The sequence below is a fragment of the Liolophura sinensis genome, chromosome 1 (genome assembly GCF_032854445.1).
Source record: "Liolophura sinensis isolate JHLJ2023 chromosome 1, CUHK_Ljap_v2, whole genome shotgun sequence".
NCBI lineage: Eukaryota > Metazoa > Mollusca > Polyplacophora > Chitonida > Chitonidae > Liolophura > Liolophura sinensis.
Window position 1 is genome coordinate 23,959,692 of NC_088295.1, and position 21,316 is coordinate 23,981,007.

The 21,316-nt window shown below is 39.1% G+C and overlaps 1 protein-coding gene across 1 annotated transcript in view; it reads right to left on the minus strand.

Annotated features, from left to right (window-relative positions):
* LOC135472525 (protocadherin Fat 4-like) overlaps nt 1-21,316 on the minus strand; it is a 93,484-nt gene that overhangs the window by 58,373 nt on the left and 13,795 nt on the right. Inside the window, exons 9-24 of the mRNA XM_064752107.1 lie at nt 20,687-20,794; nt 20,189-20,279; nt 17,947-18,044; nt 17,093-17,269; nt 16,314-16,457; nt 15,882-16,043; nt 9,483-9,673; nt 8,780-8,903; nt 7,700-7,794; nt 7,248-7,332; nt 6,857-6,985; nt 6,476-6,531; nt 3,614-3,863; nt 1,987-2,226; nt 1,233-1,321; nt 176-344 (exon numbers count right to left, since the gene is read on the minus strand). Coding sequence (XP_064608177.1) covers nt 176-344; nt 1,233-1,321; nt 1,987-2,226; nt 3,614-3,863; nt 6,476-6,531; nt 6,857-6,985; nt 7,248-7,332; nt 7,700-7,794; nt 8,780-8,903; nt 9,483-9,673; nt 15,882-16,043; nt 16,314-16,457; nt 17,093-17,269; nt 17,947-18,044; nt 20,189-20,279; nt 20,687-20,794 — 2,208 coding nt within the window. The remainder of the gene's footprint in view (nt 1-175; nt 345-1,232; nt 1,322-1,986; nt 2,227-3,613; nt 3,864-6,475; nt 6,532-6,856; nt 6,986-7,247; nt 7,333-7,699; nt 7,795-8,779; nt 8,904-9,482; nt 9,674-15,881; nt 16,044-16,313; nt 16,458-17,092; nt 17,270-17,946; nt 18,045-20,188; nt 20,280-20,686; nt 20,795-21,316) is intronic.

A 21,316-nucleotide genomic window follows, 5' to 3' on the forward strand; every position in this document is an offset into this window, starting at 1 on the left:
CCACTAAATACAACATCTATACCTAAATGGTTTGTCACGAACACATTCGGTAAAGTGTATGAAGTACTGCGTGAACATACAGGTTTATTGAGTTCTATGAGTAACCTTACAGAACTGAAGTAATATGAGCAGCAGTCATGTCACCAGGGGAGACTACCTAGGCCATACAATTTACCTGTAATGAGAAGTTTTTGCTAACTAGCTGCTCATAGTCAAAAGAGGTGTTGACTGTGATTTGACCAGACTCAGAGTTCATCTTGAAGAAGCCTTGAGTATTGCCTCCAGTAATAGTGTAGAATATTGCACTATTTTCAGCACTTGAGTCTCCATCAGTAGCAATCACACTGCAAAAGAGCACAAATATATAGTGCACACACATGTAACAATGTTACATGTGGGAAACTGAACCACAGAAATAACTACACTCAGTTTAGTTGCTGATAAATGTTGAAGAAACCTGAGAAAACTTAATTCATAGAGCTCACCTTTTTAAAACAAATCAAAAATGTTTCTAAGGTGCTTGGCTGTCACAGGATTATGTACATGATCCAATTTCTGTTACCTAGCCACTGCATATCCATACATGTTACCCACACCCTTAACAATAAACTGGGTCATTATGTATCGGACAGAGATGGAGTCTTGGCTTCCAGTCATTGTCCTAGCAGCATGCAGTGTTTTACTTATTCAGTTTAAAACAAAGCTGGGTTAAAACACACTTAATCTAAAAGTATGTAAAGGTGACAACATAGATGGTGCTGTTTGCAGCTGTCCTAACATCATATAGGCTTGGTCGGCCAGTGGTAAAATCTAGCTGTGTCATGTAAGCATAATATTGTTAACTTCAGCAGATTAATCAGAAATTCCATTCAGATCAGAAATTAGAAGTTTATTTGGTTGGGGAGAAAAAATAAGACAAGAAGTCAATTGATGCTAAGAGCTTATTATACATTTCTACTACATATATTTTGTCTGTCAAATAATTCCATTATGAAGGAAGCCTAATGTAATACGACTGCCTCTCAAATTGAGCAAAAAATAAATACCGAACTGAGAAGGCTGAGCTAAACAAAATTTTCTCATGGAAAATAAAGCAGAAAAAAGTAAATCTAAAATAAAACTGCAGTATTAGAAAAACAGTATTTAAAGATGAAAAGAAAAAAGAGGCATGTCATTTTTTCAAAATGAGTAGCTTTCTTAATTGCATTTACATGTAACTGTGCAACACCTACCTGCCAACTATGCTATCCACTGGTGAGTTTTCGTCCACACTAAATCTGTACTCACTCTTTGTAAACACTGGAGCTTCGTTATTCACATCCTGAAACATACAAGTATGTGTCATAATATACAATCTTAAAAAAAATACAAAACAAAAAAAAGAAACTTTTCCTGTAAATAAAGTGATGTCTAGGGCAAAACAATACGTCCCCTGTCTCAAGTCTGATACCAGGCAATGCAGTATGATCTGGTAGACCTCCTATGTGTCAAACTTCATTATCCTCTATGATGACACATGCACATATATAACATCAAGATTTATTTATGTATGTTTTTACGGCAGCAAAATGAAACCTAAGCAGAAGGGTGCTCACTAACTCATTTAACTGGCTGAATGGGGGCTTCCATGATCCTATCACCCACCAGCTCCTATACAAATTGTTGCTTGGCTTAAGTATTGGCCTGCCATTTGCTAAATACATGAAATAAGGCTGCGTAATTTGACCACCTACTGATCCTATTAAGAACATGTGGAATACTTGCTTTTGGCTGCCCAAACAATGAAAAAGAGAAAATCTACAAATTCAAACTGCATCCGTGTTTGAACCCGCATCTGCTGTGTTCTAGAAATTTAAAGACAAAGATCTTGGCCACTTGCCCACCGCCTGCCCCCAGCATAAAATGTACACTCAGATAAAGACTACCATGTTATTGGGTGTTTCACAGGTGTATAATGACAAACGTAGATATACAAGCATGACTTACCACGAGTCTAAGGTACACGTGTAAGGTAGCGTTCCTCAGGGAATCATTACTGTATGCTCTGATGTTGTACACCTCCAATGTTATGTTGTAGCCAGTTAGACTGTTGCTGTCTAGGAGCAATGTCTTTTTGGTAAAAAGTCTTCCATCCTCTGAGACACCAAACAGTGATTCATTACCACTAGCTATTCTGAACACAGTCTCTCTGTTCTCCAAAGCCACATCAGCATCACTGCATATAGCCTGGTTGAATAACAAAACAAATGAACAAATATGTGTATTTTTTCTCTCAGTTGTTATCAAAATACTTCACTCATTCATAATTCATTGAATAATGAGAAAAAAGCATACATGTGGCTGAACTTTTTGTGAATTGTTATCTAACAAAAAATATTTCATTCATTACCGAAAAAAAAACAAATAAACCTAGAAATGGTAGGAAAGCTACCAAACAGCTTGCCTGTAGGAGGCACATGGGTGCAAAACTTTGGCTCAATATATTAAAAGTACTTAAATCTTGAATTTGGTAATTTAGGGTAATTAATATGCACAAAGAGCATCAGCGATGGAACATCCCCTTTGTGTCGTGCTTTATATATATGTAAGACTTCAGGTTAATACATGCTGAAAAAATACACTTTTTGAAATCCCACCCCTAAAAATTTGTTTAACATTGACTGTAATACACAATATACTAAGTCAAGAACTTGGTAGTTTATGATATTTGATGTGCACACACCGAATCAACAATGGAATATCCCCCTCGTGTTACTGTGCTCTAGATACGTGCAAATCCTAAGCTGAATACAAGCAGTATTTTTTTGAGATACCACCCTAGCGAACATTTTGTTTAACATCGATTCTAATTAATACATTATACACAAAGTCAGGAATTCTGTAATTTATGGTATTTAATATGTACACACTGAATCAATGCTGAACATCCCCTTCGTGCGACTGTACTCCACATATGTGCAAAGTCCAGCTCATGCTGGCTTCCTCTCCGACCGTATGTGGGAAGGTCTACTAGCAAGGTGCGGATGGTTGTGGGTTTCCCCCAGGTTCTGCCCAGTTTCCCCCCATAATAATGCTGGCCGCTGTCAGATAAGTGAAATATTCTTGAGCACGGTGTAAGACACTAATCAAATAAATAAATAAATTTTTTAACAACTTCATGACCTATACCAGTAAACCTTTCCTCATAGAAGACTCATAGCAGTAACCTGATAACTGAATCTTCAGTGTTCCATGCTTACACAATTATAATCATGCAGTGCAACAGACTGTATTATACAAAATCTAGAGAGTGTGCAGTCCACTTTAAATTCAAAGCTATAATCCAACCCAAACACCCAATACATGTACAATGGCCTGGTATATATTTGGTGGTGCGTGTAAATCTGCAACCTGTCACATCTGCTCTGATAACCACAGGTAACTGTAAACTCGATTTTAGTGTAAAACCTGACCAGACATTTTACCCAGCATCACAAGTATTAAAAGGTGTGTTTTTTCCGTGTCCATACAAATTCCAGTCACTGGGCAATTATTCTGTTAGTGATGAAGGAAATCAGTGATTAAATTAACAGTTAAGAGTTACATAAAAGGAATGTAAATGCTATAAATATACCCCGGCATCATAAAGAAGTTTTTTTGGAGTATTTTCTTTCATCCACAAGTTAACTGATTCTGGGTAGCAGACTGGAGAATTATCATTGACATCAGAAACTGTGATCAAAACTCTGGTCACGTTGATCAAAGATTGCTGGCCACTGTCTGCTGCCTTAACCAGTAATTGTAGAATCTGTTGATTTTCAGCATCCAACTTCCCAGTGAAGGAGATATTCCCAGAGTCTTCTTCTATAGTCCACCCTTGAAGTCTAATTAAAAAAAAAAACATGAAGTGAGTGTGACATACACTATCCAGTTGGAGGATTCAATAGTTCTGTATGTATGAACCTCAAAAATAGTTACTTGTTATTTTCAGTGGGATACTTCAGAAACCGCAAATATGATTGACTCAGTCTTAGTATAAACCTAAACTACTTGTAGATCAACCGGAATCCCTGCGGGAATGCCTCCATGGGTCAGCACAGCACAACACAATGACACAGAAGCCTCTCACCAATGCGATTACTGTGAGTTGAAGTCCGCTCATGCGGGCTTCCTCTCTGTGCGTACATGGCAAGGTCTTCAAGCAACCTGATGGGCTCCTCCCACCATAATTCTGGTCACTGTCATATAAGTGATATATTCATGAGTACGGCATAAAACATTAATCGAATAAATAAATGGAATCCTAGCATGAAATTTATGATTTCTCTTGATTTCATGTTGTTGAAACTGGTTATTAACAGTCCACTGACATGGCAGTTGGAAAACTGATAGAAACAGCAAAGGTAAAATAGCAGCCTAATTCACCCGCGTCCTATTTGAAACTGAATCACTACTAATGTGTTCATATAAACCAAGTCCACCTAAATATGAAACTACATACCAACTATGAAATCATTATCCAAAGAGGTTTGATTTATATTATGACCACATCACTGAAATGTTTTTCCAGTCGTTTGCAATGGTTCAGAATAATAGGGCGAGGGGATAAAAAAACAGAAAATAAACAAGCCAAGAAGCACTATCAATGATTGTGATATCAATACCCACCAACTCAGTTATAGATGATCATACAACATATTAAGTTTAAATGTTTGACAGGTCAAAAGATATGCACCAACAACAAAGGTTTCACGTACTCCATGTTAAGGGGGCCCTCCATGGCTCAGTTGGTTAGCGCGCTAGCGCAGCGTAATGATCCAGGAGCCTCTCACCAATGCCGTCGCTGTGAGTTCAAGTCCAGCTCATGCTGGCTTCCTCTCCCGCCGTAAGTGGGAAGGTCTGGCAACAACCTGCGGATGGTCATGGGTTTCCCCCGAGCTCTGCCCGGTTTCCACCCACCATAATGCTGGCCGCCTGTCGCATAAGTGAAATATTCTTGAGTGTGGCGTAAAACACCAATCAAATAAATAAATAAATAAATACTCCACGTACACGTACATCGTGCGTTGTCATAAACGAGCTTACCAAGAAATACAAACAACAATTTCAGCAGTTATACCATGGAAAGTAACGATCAATCAGAATGTAGGAAATAATTAAATATGCAACATTTCAGCACAATATCTGAAGCAGTTATTGCACAGAAATCAACAACCAGTGAGAATCATGGAAACATACTATATGCAAGACTAACACCAAGACTGGGCTGGCTTTCAAAGTTTGATCTGCGGTCTCACATAGACAATGCATTCAATGGAAAACTAGTTATTATTTATCATTAGCTTTGTCAATATCTGAATAAACTACAGAAAACCTGACCCACTCAAGGAATTTTTAAATAAGCAAATCTTGTATGTATGAGCCCAGCAGGTTTTCAGTCTTAATCTGAGGTTGCACAAAAGGAGCCTGCACACAAAATTTTTATAAAAATCAGACATTATTCAGCATGCTTTGAGAAGTTATTCCACAGAAACCAATGGCCAATGAGAATAAAAGGAATTCATTATATAAGCAAATTTATGCACCAATCAGGTTGCACTGGACCCACACAAAAGATGATTTCAAGGGAGGGGCATAATAAATAAAATGTAAATCTTGAGTCATCCAGTTTTAAAATCAAAATTGGGGCAAATCTGACTGCATAAAGCCCTTAATTACTTTTAATACCTTGCCTGCAAGGTCATGTGCTTTGGTCAATGTCATGTGCTTTGTTTATAATCAGAACATTACTAGAGAATACATGTATCTCAGTTGAGCAGAGATCCAGTTTCAAGCCTAAGGCAGGCTATACCAGTCTTAAGAAACTAAACTCATCAATAATGAAACATATGTGGAAGGCAAAAAACACCCAATGTCTCAGATGAAATAAGCATCGCATAAACCGAATGTACATCTGTCAAGCCAAAGAAAGCTCCTTTAAACAGAATAAAAGTCTGCCAAATCCCCTAATCTGAATATTCAAGAAGCATCTCATGAATAGTCATGCTAAGTTAAAGAAGCAACCTGACCTAATAAACAGAAAACGCTGTCAGCAGTTAAAACAGTGGAAGTTATTAAGAGTATAGGGAAAATTGTGGACAAGATTAATCAGGCAGCACACTTTTATAAAAGCACATATAATAGCAAGTTTTTGAAACCAAAATGTTTTTGTATCCCCACATATTTTGCCTGTTAATACTTTTACCTTACGAAGTGTGGTATGTGATGACGAAGAGGGGATGTTGGTGAGTAGGTGGTGGTGGGGAGGGACTCATTGTACAATTTATTCCAACTGTATTCATGTTACAGTACCTTTAATAAGTCCACATATGAGTTTCATGTTGTATCTACATCTATGTTAACAACGTTTTGATATTATTACTTGTGTATGTGTATGGAGCATGTAAGAAGGCGAGGTCGGGGGTGTTGCCTACAGAGTATCATAGCCTATACTTACACGTTCTCCAGAGTGTACTTGATTTGTCCATTGACTCCTACATCTGCATCTGTAGCCTGAAATATTTAAATATTAACACAATTAAAATGTGATGGGATGAATATAAAATATCGCATTCCTTTTATGACAGGTCAGGTGTGGGCTAAATTGGTTATAGATAGCACAAAGACATCATATTGTACTGTGATGGAGTCAAATAAGTACACAGCCAATCCAGGATTTATGACATGAACTGACATTGTACTTTGAACAGGTTAGTTGGAAAATGATGCTGTGCGCTATGTCCCAATGTCTAAGATATTGAGGCATTTTACATTTTTCTTGATTACCAAAGCAATGTTTCCAACAGTTAATGGGATTTAATAATCAGTATTCACTTACCTGAACTTTGCCAACAAGCAGGCCCGCATAGATCCCCTCAGTCACAGAGAAATCGAAGACAGGAAGTGTGAAGATAGGACTGTTGTCATTGGCATCAATTACACGGACAGACAGAACTGCAGTGTCATTCTGCATAACATGTATTAAAATCAAACTGTTAAATGGATAATAGGTTGTAAAAAAATGATAAGAACATAATTATTCTCCCACAAACACAATAAAAAGGCTTAACAAAGAATTCATATTACAACGGAAGCTTTAACTTTTGCGCCATGTTTCAGTCTAACACAGAATAAAAACAATCTGTCTTCAGATGAATTAAGTTTTCAACATAAAATCAGTACAACACAGACACAAAAGGTCAGTAAGTATTCTGTGTGAGTATACTCACATGCAGTCCATCAGACACCTGGACTGTCAGATTGTACTCGGGAGTGGCTTCTCTGTCAATGTCTCCAATGACTTTTACCGAACATCTAAAAATATTTATTTGTTTAAGATTTCATTTCATTTTTGTTGAAGGCCACAACAGTGATGATGAACAATTGCATGTGTCATCACTTGTTCATTGGTATCTAGTGTGCCAGCTGTTGTTTCATCCTACTTTCAGGGGTATCAAAATAGACTTCATAAGTTTGGCACTGTACATTTTGCGCTGTACGTGTGGTCCCTCTCTCAGTTAGGGTTACTTTGTGGTGTGAAATATAGTTACAGACATTAGGGAGGAGAGAGCTTTGTCAAAAGTGAGGACTTTGGGACACATTCTGGTTTATCTGAATGTGGGAGCTTTCAATTAGGGATGAAATTAAAAAATTAAAACTTAAGATATGTATACTGACATACCCTGCTATATCATCTGAGAACCTGACATCAAACTTTGTTCCATCCCCAGCCAGTAGATCACAATGAAGGTTATCTATACTATCCTCATCTTTCACCTGTACAATAACAGAAATATGCTGACCATATATCCACATAACAGCTCACATGATGTCATCCCTCCACCTGGATATGAAACATTCTTAAAATGGCTAATGGCAAGTTCCAAGATTAAAATGGCTGAAATTCAGGACTTATCTTACAGACAAGCTGTGTGTTTTTGTACATAAATGAAATGAAAAAAACAATGTGGATGCCATGTCTGTATATTGCCTGGAGATGAATAATTAAAGAACTCTTATGTTTTGCATGTGTTAAATGTGGTAACATTCAAACACTGTTTTCAAAATTAGCCTAATCAATTTTAGATCTGAAACAGCCCAGAATATGCACTACATAATTTTGTTTTTGGCCATTTGTAGGAAATTTAAAAATTAACTGAACCCTAATAAAATAAAACAAACTGTTTTGGTGAACTCAGATTTCGATATATACGAGTAGGTAAATTCAAACTACACTAAATAACACTGGCTTCTCATAGTTCCATTCATCAAGAAGTCTAATGATATGCTATAGCCTCACTGAGTGGTAATTCAGTGGAGGTCTATCTGACAGTATAGATTGAGGCATATGATTTTAAATTACTGAGTGTCATTTAGATCTTATAAGGAAATCAACTGAAAAAACAACAGGAAACACCATTTAAAAAAAAAAAAAAGCTCACACAGTAAGCATAGGAATGTAAAACTTCAGCCCAATATGCAAAGCTCTCTGTTCATTGAAGGCTTTAACTGCCTCAATGGAACATTTTTTACAAAATTGGCTGCATTATGGATTCTAATTTTACACAGAAAGTAACATGCAGGGCACCAATGATGCAACATCCCCTCATGTTATTGTTCTTTACATAAACTACGTCTAGAGCTGTAAGCTAAAACTTGATCTAATCCAACCTTCACATTGTTATGGGATCTCTTACTGTCTTATTTTCTGACTAAACACTGAATGATACAAGCAGATGACAAAAAGTTGACCAGAACTAACCAGCAGATAGGTCAACAGATAATTCTCAGTTCCCTCTGTAACATTAAAGGTTCGTTGAAGGGAAGTAAACCTTGGCTTGTGATTGTTTACATCCAGGACTTGAATCTTCACCTGCACAGTGGACCTGGTCAACAAAATGTCTAAAATTAGACCTACTTTCAGCATTCTGAGCATAAATGTATCATCCTTCATTCTTTTGCCTCCGACATTTTAAGAATACCTGGATGTTTCATCTTATTTAGTGAAGACCCTTGATGACACATTAAGTTAAGACACAAATCTTGCTCTAAACCATATATCCTAGACCATTCTTGAGAATCCAGGTCTTGCTGTTTCAACTATGTTTTCATTGAAGTTGGAAGGATTGCCAAACACTTGGTGAAGGGTGGTGGTTTCTTCCACCAATATCCTTTTTAAGTGAAATATTGTTGAGTGGTGTTAAATACCAATCACTCTCTTCAGTGAATTAAGAAATGCCTCTATTTGCACAGCCTGATTTTACCTGGACCTTAAAACTTACTATATAACTGTCAAGGTATAAAAGAGGAAACTAATCCGACAAAAATTTTTTTTACAAGAAAACAAAGGGAAATGAAATAACATATTTTTTCTGCAACAAAATTATGTTTCTACAAATACCTTCTAAACATGTTTCTTTTATGATGCAAACAGTTGGTGAAATTATTTTAAAAAGTTAACTCACCTTCGAGGAGCTGTTGTTTGTGGTTGATCTGAAGCTGTCACATAAAGTGTAAAGGTGCCAACTGAGATGTTCCCGTGTACAGTCAGGTTACCAGTCACTCTGTCCACTTTGAACGGAAGACTGGATGCAGAATTCTCCAGATTATACACTATGTCTCCATAATCTTTAGAGTCAGCATCAGTTGCAAAAACCTGAAAGTATTCAAAACAATAATGTTCCCTTTATGTACACAGACATCAAATTTTAACTTTTAACACCATAATGAATGTTCATGGATAGAACTTCAGGTCTGTCAGCAACCTGTGGATGGTCGTGGGTTTCCCCCGGGCTCTGCCCGGTTTCCTCCCACCATAATGCTGGCCGCCGTCGTATAAGTGAAATATTCTTGAGTACGGCGTAAAACACCAATCCAATAAATAAATAAATAGAACTTCATTTTTTTTCAAGGTTTTGACTGCTTCTTTGAAGTGACACCATTTTTACAAAATTCGCTACATAATAAGTTAATGGTGAAGAAACAAAACATTTAAAGACATAAAAGATACATTTTGACTGAATTAAAGACAAATAAACATTGTACATATCTGACAATGTCCAAGAAAACAGTTCAATTTCTTTTTTTCAGAATTTTTTCAAGGAGTAAAATGGCTATAAAACATCAGATTCAGTGGCATCACATCCATACCTTTTGCTTCAAAGACAGGGTTCGTATAGGTATATGAAAATGAAATTCAAAGAGTTTTCAAGGAGCTTTTCACGAATTTTTTTGTCATTTTCAAGGCTAGTTTAAAACTACCATGGTGCCAATTATAGGCAATATTTTCAGTCTGAATAATAGATGATTTAATTTGCATGCATGTATATTGAATAGTACACCTGCTTTTGCAAGAAACATCTGCCCTTCACCTCTGTAATGCGACAAATTCCTTGATCAGGCCTATAGACACATAGTGAACATCAGCCTGGAATGCACATGTTTTTTTCTTGGTTGCACATAGCAGCATTTTCAGATTTCAGACACACGGTGCACTCGGAGTTCACAAACTTGCACTCTTCATGCATGTTATGCAACAAAGACATGCAAAATATTACTTATTTATTTATTTGATTGGAGTTTTATGCCGTAGTACAGAATATTTCACTTATACGATGGCTGCCAGCATTATGTTGGAATATTAAGTTTCTGTATTATTGTTAAATGTTTGTATTATTTTGCTTACAATAATATGTTCTGTAATTCCTTTGTATGGGTTATCTCCCCTGTAAATGAACCCCTAGATCTCATTACTTGCACTAATATACCACGTAACTTGCCCTACATAAGGCCTTGTCGAGCTGTACATCGGCAGTTCTTGCAGAGCTTGCTTGGAGAACTCGTCTCTCTACCCGAAAAAGGATACTGAGGCAAAGTCCTGAATAAGCCCTGGCTGGTATTGAACGAAGCTTACAGTCTGCAGAAGGCTATCGGAGCTTATCGCGCCAGCTTCTGTCCTGATTACCAGGGCCGGACCGAGTGCTCATGCCGGTGTGTGTGCATTACCTCTCTGTATATATCTTCAAAAAACTGTCGCAAACTTATCCAGTGTGTTCTGGTTCCTCTATCAATCTCGGAAGCCCCTGCTCGAAACAAGTCTGTCCCTGGGGATTATGCTTTATGGGCGATCCTTATAATATTGTGTTACCTGGTTCCGTAACACCTTCCCGACAAGCACTGTCAAGTACTACTCCTCATCTGTCAGGTAGTGCTGGAGTGAGTGCAGGAGATTTAGACCAAGGAATAGCTGGTTGGACAGATGGACAGCGCGGGTTGTATTTGGCCATTAGTCTGAGGGGACCCGCCCAGGCAATTCTAGGGTTTGTCAGTGAAGGAATAAAAGCCAGTTTGGTAAACGCTTTACGTCAGAGATTTGCGCCGCCAAACATGGAAGAGCTGTACAAATCTGACCTGCGTGGAAGGCGATGGAAACCGGAAGAATTCCTCCTTGAACTTGGTCAGGCCATACGTAGGCTGTTCACAATAGGTTACCCTAATGCCCCAGGGAAGGTTTTGGATACACTGGCCAAAGACCAGTTCATAAAAGCTCTGACTAACCCAGAGATGAAACTGAGGGTACAAAGGACCTAGCCCAAGAATTTTGACCAAACTCTTCAGTTAGCTGTCGAACTTGATGCATGTCAGAAGGCAGAAGAATGCAGAAGTGGAAAGACAACCCATGTCAGAGCTGTAGAGTCAAACCAGGAGAATGACAAGAAAAGACTGCAAGACAAAATTGCAGAAATCGTCAAGGATATCTTGGCTCAAACCAACGATGGGCCGCCCAAGTCACATAAAAAGACTGGCAGAAGAGAAAAAAGGCCGCGTTCATCCAAGTGTTATCAGTTGGAGAAGAGGGGCATTTCTGATGAGATTGTCCAAATAATAATTCAGCAGGGGGCAGAGCCCGTAATTTGACATCCCAGAAGTCAACATTATATTCGTTAAAGGAAGTTAAATTTGGCAGGGGGTCGTTAGCCAGCGTGGACAGAGGATTTGCCGTTCATGTTACAGTCAACTTTATACAATCTGACTTTGTTGTGGACAAAGATGCTCTGGTTACCATCCTGTCGAATGATCCGTTTGAAAAACTATTGCCAGCTGACAGACCCGATCTGGAGCAGATGTTGAAAACACTGGACACCACTGGAAACCAAAGGGTTTGGATGTTTCAAAATACATTTCTCTGGCAGAAAACTAGACACGAAGCTGTAGTGGCAGCAGTCAGTGGGCAAAGAATACTTGGTCTTGACTTCCTGTGGGAAAACAAGTGCATGTTGGATTTGGAAAATGGATCCATGAAGCTTGGACAGAAACGGGTTAACCTATTAGAGGAAGACAGCCATGCTTGCAACAGAATATCATTGAGAGAAAGCATCACCAAACCGGCAAGGCATGAGGCCGTTGTTAGTTGCCAACTGCAGCAATCGTCTGGTGATCTGATGTTCGCCCTAGTAGAACCAGCCGAGAAACTGTCCTCTTTAGGTGAAATTCTTGTTGCCAGGTATCTCCTCGTCCAGACTTAGCGGTGCCATTGCGGTTGGTGAATCTTAGTGCTGAACCGGTATAGCTCTATAAAGGAACCACCACAGCTTATCTGGAACCCATACGAGCTGTGGTACCACTTAACCAAAGGTTGTATGAGCAGGAGAACGTCGCATCTCAATCAGCCATAAAAGACATGATTCAATGATTTGAAGAGAATTTAAGGCCATTAGAAAAGGCACAGGCTGAAAAACTACTTCAAAAGTATGTGTGTTTGCATAAGTGGACGAAGCCCTGGGACGCATGGACATCGTTCAACACACAATAGACACCTGTAGTGCTCGACCGCTAAAGCAACAGCCAAGGTGAGTCTCTCTTCTAGTAAGAGCGGAGATAAGTAAACAAGTCAACAGAATTGGAACGCAGCATAATAAGGCAGTCAAACAGCCCTTGGGCTTCCCCCGTTATACTCGTCAGAAAACAGATGGTAGTCTTCACTTTTGTGTGGACTACCGCCGGTTGAACCAGGTGACGGTCAAGGACGCATATCCTCTCCCTAGAGTGGATGATTCCCTTGATGCCCTTGCAGGATTCGTTCTGTTTTCCACCATGGATCTTCGGAGTGGATGCTGGCAGGTAGAGATGAGTCCTGCCGATAGGCCGAAGACAGCTTTCACTACTCATCGAAGGCTTTATAAGTTCAACATAATGCCATTTGGCTTATGTAATGCTCCCAGCACGTTTGAACGTTTAATGGAGACTGTGCGAGCTGGCTCAAGATAGGAGACATGTCTCATCTACCTCGATGATATCCTGGTGTTTGGATGGAACTGTGGAGAACATTTGGCAAGGTTACTTCTCAAGCCCAAGAGGTGCTCTCCTTTTGCCCGAGATGTCACTTTCCTCAGATATGTTGTTAACCAAAAGGGCATTGGGTATTATTCTGATAAGTCACGGCTGTCCATGATTGGCCACGTCCAACATGCGTGACTGAGGTGCGCAGTTTTCTAGGTCTCACATCCTATTACAGGAAACTGTCAAGTCGTTTGGAAGCATTGCGGTACCCCTACATTGACTCACAGAGAAACACAGACCCTTTGTGTGGATGTCGGATTGTGAAGTGGCGTTTGAAAAGTTAAAGGCTGCTTTAACCACTGCCCCTGTGTTGGCCCACCCGAATTTTGCTGAAACATTCATTCTGGACACTGACACATGCAACAATGGCATAGGTGCTGTCCTATCGCAATGCATAGACGGTGTAGAACATGTGGTGGCGTACGGAAGTAGGACACTTACCAAGAGTGAACGACAATATTGTGTCACATGAAAAGAGCTGCTAGCTGTAGTGCATTTTGTCAAGTATTTCACACAGTACCTTTATGGCAAACGGTTTCAACTGATAACAGATCATAGTGCGCTGCACTGGGCAATGCAGATTAAGGAGCCCTAGGGACAGATGGCATGCTGGCTAAATATGGTTGCCACATATGATTTTCAGATCCAACATCGAGATGGTAGACTGCATAGCAATGCTGACGGGTTGTCCAGAGCCCCATGCAGACAGATTAAAACGGAAGAATGTGAATTATGAGGCCAGACTGAAGATGCAGTTAATGTCCAATCAATTACCTTGAGCGGCATGCCATCTGACATCCGAAGATCATCATCAGAACGATGATCTTTGCTTAGAACAGGTTATCCATTGGCTTGCCGATGGAAAAAGACCGAACTGGGATAGCGTTTCTTGTCTTGTCTGAAACCGGAGGTCAAGCCTAACTGGGCAAAATGGGACTGACTGTACCTGAAAGATGGTATTTTGTGTCGTAAGTGGTTTGAGGAAAACGGCCGCCACTGGTCATTCCGCTTTTCCTTCCAAATAAGGTCCTGGAAATTAGTCACAATTCTCCTGCAGGCGGACACTTGGGAGTTGCAAAAAAGTGAGAAAGATCCAGCATAAATTCTACTGGTTTGGCCTCCAGCGAGACGTCTGCAAATGGTGTGAATCTTGTGCCACTCGCGCCCAAAAGAAACCTTATGGAAAACGAGCACATGCACCAACGCAACTAACGAGCTTGGGGGCCCCTATGGATGCTTTGCCTAACATGTGGCAGAAACTGTGGCTAGAGTCCTGGCTAGAATCAGAAAGATTGGGATCTGCATCTACAACTCGTGTGCATAGCATACCGGGCTGCAGATCATGACACGACGAAATTTTCTCCAAATTATATCTTCCTAGGGCAGGAGGTTACATTACCTGCCTAATAGGAAACGGAGCTCTCCCATAAAGATTATACTGACAAGTTAGGGGAGAACCTACAGACTGTCCATGAGTCAGTTTGAAATCACCTGGGATGTGCCCTGCACAAACAGAAACATCGTTATGACACAAAGCCGAACTGACAAAGATTTCAAGTTGGGGGCCAAATTTGGCTGTTTACCCCACAGAGAGAGAAGGGATTGTCACCAAAGCTGCAGAAATGGTGGACTGGGTGGTATATCATCCTGAACAAATACAGTGATGTTACCTACTGGGTGTAGATGGGAAAGAAAGTGAAGGTAATCCACGCGGATTGATTGATTTTTTTTTTTTTTTTTTTTTTTTTGATTGGTGTTTTTACGCCGTACTCAAGAATATTTCACTTATACGACGGCGGCCAGCATTATGGTGGGTGGAAACCGGGCAGAGCCCGGTGGAAACCCACGACCATCCGCAGGTTGCTGGCAGACCTTCTCACGTACGGCCGGAGAGGAAGCCAGCATGAGCTGGACTTGAACTCACAGCGACCGCATTGGTGAGAGACTCCTGGGTCATTACGCTGCGCTAGCGCTTTAACCGACTGAGCCACGGAGGCCCCCGGGTTGATTGAAAGCTGACATTCGACCCACAGAAATATCTGAAACAAATAAGAGCCACCATGAGACCCACGGATATATATGAATACCTGCCTGTAGTACGGGAACCAACAGTTGAAGTTGACTGTAGAGAGCCTCTCAGCACAGACGCTGCAATTAGAACATCTGAAGACTCAGGCAACAGAATCCACAGACGCCCTGGGAGGATTTCTGTGTGTACCATGTGACTAGTGAGAGCATAAAAGCCAAGGCTCCTTCGATTTTAGCCAGACAGAGTGAACAGTCACGGAGACCGAATGCAGAGATGATCAGAGTGAAGTCTGTTGTGCAGCACCCTGTAGCTATGCCTGGGCTGCTGGCAGAGTTTCATACACACAGCCGCAGAGGAACTCACAGCAATCACATTGGTGAGAGGCTCCTGTCATATTGTGCCGCGCTGGAATGCTAACCACCTTGGTCACAGGAGCCCACATGACAAATAGTAACTCAGAATGAAAGAGGTACTGGAATGCAATTTAGAAACCTACCCTTCCTATAAAACTGCCTACAGGTAAAGTTTCGTTGATCGTGAATTCATAGTGAGATTTGTTGAACAATGGACTGTTGTCATTCATATCCAAAAGTGTGATCCGGACACTAGCTTCCTGTGACTCCCGCTTTTCCACAGTGTTCACCTCTCTGGCAAAGACCTGTATGTAAAAACAACATATTAAATGTATGCCTTAAACATCTTCACGTAGTTGTGACAATGTCTCAAAAAGAGTGTAGATGTATGTCAGATGTTTACATTCATCACACAGGGTAAAGTTACACAATATGGAAGGGACAAACCTTTGATCATAATACGCTGATAGCTGCATGTGTACTCATACATTTTTATGTCCTGAATGTTTTTATAATTCAGTTCTTTTTAACTCATCACAGACCACATAAACTTACTTTTAACCAAGCATATTTACCTTGAAATTGAATTCTTCAGTCTTTTCTGCATCTAACACATTTGAATCATTCACTGTTATTTCTCCTGTTGTGGGGTTGATTATGAAGGCATTATTAATCTGATCTGTCCGATTTATGTGGTAATGAAACTGTGCGTTAACACCCTGCAAACATAACAAATGGAAAACTATGAAGAAGAAAAGCATTCAAACATTCATAGCAATATGTACCACATTAGCAGACAGCGGTGTCAGACCCAAACACTTGTATGACCATCAAAACATGATGCTGTGTTTTAAGGAAGACAGACGTGTCACAGCGTTAGCAGACAGCTTTACCTGATCAGCAATCAGACCCTGACACGTGTAGCACCACCACAGCTGAGGCTGTGTTTTCAAGAAGAGGCGTGTCACAGCTATATGTAGTATTATTCCACGTCAGCAGACAGCTTTACCTGATCAGCATCAGACCCTGACACCTGTAGCACCACCACAGCTGAGTCTGTGTTTTCAGGAAGAGGCGTGTCACAGCTATATGTAGTATTATTCCACGTCAGCAGACAGCTTTACCTGATCAGCATCAGACCCTGACACCTGTAGCACCACCACAGCTGAGTCTGTGTTTTCAGGAAGAGGCTTGTCACAGCTATATGTAGTATTATTCCACGTCAGCAGACAGCTTTACCTGATCAGCATCAGACCCTGACACCTGTAGCACCACCACAGCTGAGGCTGTGTTTTCAAGAAGAGGCCTGTCACAGCTATATGTAGTATTATTCCACGTCAGCAGAAAGCTTTACCTGATCAGCATCAGACCCCGACACCTGTAGCACCACCACACCTGAGGCTGTGTTTTCAGAGAGACTTTTGGTGTAACTGAGAGGGGACATCACTGGTGGGTTGTCATTCACATCTTCAACTTTCACCTCAAGTAATTTGGAAGCCACCCGAAAACTTGGCTTATCATCTTGGTAGGCCTATACCAAGCACACAAACAAAATGGCAAAACTAAATCTTAATCACTGAGTATGAACGAAATCTTTACGTCTGTCTGAGTTTAGGTATTTTAAACCATGACCCATGAAAGACAAAGTGGCAAAGTTATTTTTAATGAAAGATACTGCTTGACTGTCTACAAAGAACTGCTACATGTATGTACAGAAAAAATAAAAACATACAAGTTAACATACATATGATTGTTCTACCTTGGTTTTTCTTCAGCCAGTTTTAACACAGATTACATGTAGCACTGTAATACTTTCTTTCCTGACTGTAGATCATCAAACTTACAATACCTTCCACTAAATAGTGCTAGAACCGAGCAAACTGTGACATAAAAATGCCATGTACAAATAAACTTGAATGCTTTATTTTATATGCAGGTTTTGAAATATCTTACCTGTGTTCACTTCAAATGGAATCACAGTACAAACTGAATTGGGTATCTTGTGTTACACAGAAAAATAATTACAGGGATACTTAACAATAGGGATACTTAACAATAAGGATACTTAATAAGGATACTTAACAATGGTGATACTTAACAACAGCACTTTCACATTTCCTACAGCCATATGGAAGATATACTCCGACTTCTGTAATTACATACACAATTCAGCTGACTAAAACTTTTATACTGACATACTTTACCAACCTGAACAAAAAGGTACAAAGTTTGATTCTGTTCTCTGTCCAGTGGACGGGAAGGTGTAATTATGCCTGTGCTTTCATTAATGGAAAACATTCCATAATCTGCCAAGGAACAAAGCAAAACATAAAGTAATTCACAAAATATTCTGGATACTTATGCAATCACAAGATTCTTGATGCAACTTTCTTCATCCACAAGGGCTATGGCCTACTGTAAATCTTCAACTTTTTCAACCATTGAAGAACTTTCTTTCAGTGGAATATATGCTTACAATTATTATGAAAATCACAATAAAATTGGTTTGTTCATGTCATTAACGACGTAAGCTTCATGAAACTGAGCAAATTATTTCTCTACACCCCATAGTTCTCTCAGAATATTTCAAAATATTGGTTTTTAGAGGTGGGTGAAAAGGTTGAAGATTTAGGGTATATTTCTTAATAAATGAAAATACATCTCTCCCTCAGCACAACAGTGTTTCAGGTCCAGTGCAGAAAACCTTCAATTTTTTAAAAATCTATCTATCTGGCTTACACTTAAAGTTCAGCATCACAAAATGTCTGTTCCTATATTATACATGTCACAGGTTACCAAATTTCATACAACTCACTAATAACGCAATAACATTATAATGAATGAGTAAGTTAACCAGAATGTGTTCATTGTTGGTACACGCTAACAGACAGTCGTCTCCCAGCCCAAAACGGGAAATGTTGGTCCAATTTTGGTCACGTTTTCTCACAGGAAAACAGTGAAGGACCTGAAAATAAGCAGCACTGAATGCTTATTCAAAAAGTTCAGATAATTAAAGGCTGCAATGAATTTAATTCACATAACAGAAAGGAAAGAACTATGTAGTGTCCTCAGACTTTGTGCTGTGATTCATGTGACTCTATGATGCTAGCTGCTACCTGTAATGACTCAGAATGCTTTACCTTTTCATCTTCAATGGTTTATTATTTTGTTCATTTAAAGTTAATATAAAAAAAATGATTCTTCTTTAATCCTTTGGGATTTTTTCTAACAGATGCATGGTTACTTACACATATCAAAACTCGTATCACAGTCTTCCTTTTGGGGACCATTTCATTTATTTGACTGGTGTTTTACGCCATACTTAAGACTATTTTTACTGACAAGACAGTGGCCAGCATTATGGTGAGGTGGAAACTGATGACTGCAGTGGAAAAGGAACTATAGCATTTGTGGGAGAGAGTTATTGGGCTGCTATGATAGTGTTGACTCCTAAAAAAAACATAGCATCTAAATTAACCCTTTCAATGCAGCTTTATCTACTTGTGCTCTGTTGTATGCTCTGATGTACGCCCAACAGACACAAAAATTAAGGCCTCAGAGTGTCCTGTCCAAGTACTTTTATTAGCTTTTTCAGTACATCTTTACGTGAAGAAATAACTTTCTTTCTAAATTAAATTCTCAATCTACTAATACAATACTATGACAACATGCATCTTTGCTCTCAATCTGATATACCACTGTATATATCCCTGTCACATAATACCTCTTCGTAAAGTGAGCTAAAAATTTTCCCAAGAAATTCATATTGGCAGAAAATATAAAGTTTACCAAGAACAGCCCAAAATCATCGCCTTTCAGTAAATATCAGACTTGTAAATCTGCTGTTCACAGTGTTAAAATGATTCAATATAAAGTTCGAAAAAGTTCTAGTGCGACTGGTTTTACTCTTCAACCCCTTCCTACTAGGGTCTGTCTGTTTCCATTTCTTGTCATCCGATTTCTTTCAACCAATAGAGTGGAAATTCATGAAATTTTGCAGAAGTGGTCATTGCAGTGCTCATAGTTTGTCATCACTGACCATTTTACATCTGTCCATAGATAAATTTACATACTTCAACATAGTTTATATGATGATGACCTCTTCTGTCATCGTGATATTACGAACCTACTGAAAAGAAAATTCGTGAAGGTTTGCAGAGATGGTCATTGTAGGCCATTTCAAATCTATCTATAAATTGATGTGCATATTAATAAGCATACTTTGAATTACTTCTTGTGTACCTATAATTTACGATTGTCATGCCGAAAATAACAAAGTGAGTGGTTGCTGTTACCTAACCAACCCTTTAAGAACATACTGAGCCAAATTATTTTTTCGTCCTTTCCTCCTGGATTTTCTCTTTTTGATGATCCACCTGATCTAGGTATAAAATCAACAGAATAATAACATACCTGTGATTAAGTTGTACTTAATCATGTAATAACATACCTGTGATTAAGTTGTACTTAATCATGGGCTTAGGTAATACTCCGGTATCCGGATCATAAGCAGAAACCTGAAAAAAAGTCTGAGTCGTGTTCTGAAAAAAAAAAAAAAAAACATGACAAAAGTAAAGATACACATGTTTTAACACTTATTCGTTATACATTTACATGAGAATGAGGTATAACCACAACAACACATACAGTGCTCACAATGAATCATCATGATCATACAAAATTGTATTAAACTGTACATCATCAGTATCTTAGAAGTGGAATGCTATACCACAGCAGAAATGGCAAAAAGATCAGCTTGGTTACAAGCTGTTCTTGAGTGAATCTATCACACAACATATTCACAAGCTTAAGGTTATAGGCTAATTTAATTGGTATTTATTCCCTCTGATATGGGGTATTCAAAGATAACCGTGCACACGAATGTCAGTGTCACACAAAATATAGAGAGAAAAGTGAGTTCCTGTAAGCATATATCATGTAGAATTACCTCTTCAACATTCCATATGTATCTGCCCGTGTTATTGAACACTGGGTTCTGATCGTCCACATCTTCTACATTGATTGTCAGAGTTGCAGTGCTGCTCTTCTGATTATCCTACAGATTGAAATTAAGAATGTGGATGAGCCATATGGAACTAGAATACACTGAACTGTGAAAATTCACAGTTTGCTTTTTAGGAATGACACAATACAGTTATGGCTTGTAGCAAACTGGAACACTGGGATCTATTGGCTTCAGACAGTTAATGTTAGAGTGCAGTTTGAGTTGTACATCGATCATTGTTGAGCCAACAAGTCATGGTGTTCCATAATGAAACAAATGTTGTTTTATTAAACCAAATCACACATCATGATCTTATAGATGTAATAACAAGCTGTATTGCTTCTTCAAATATCAAACAATAACATGTTAACGTTTGCAGTGATTTACAGTTTAGGGCCTCACCATTAAAGGATACATGAAATGTCTGGTTAATTTGTTTCTTAATATGCACTTCAAAACAGCACCTCAGCTTTGTTTTTGGAGCTCAAAAATAGCTTTGCACAACAGTATTCCAGAGGTCAGTCAGGAAATTAAGTAACCCTATACTCGTGGCATCAATGGTTAAGGGCCGTT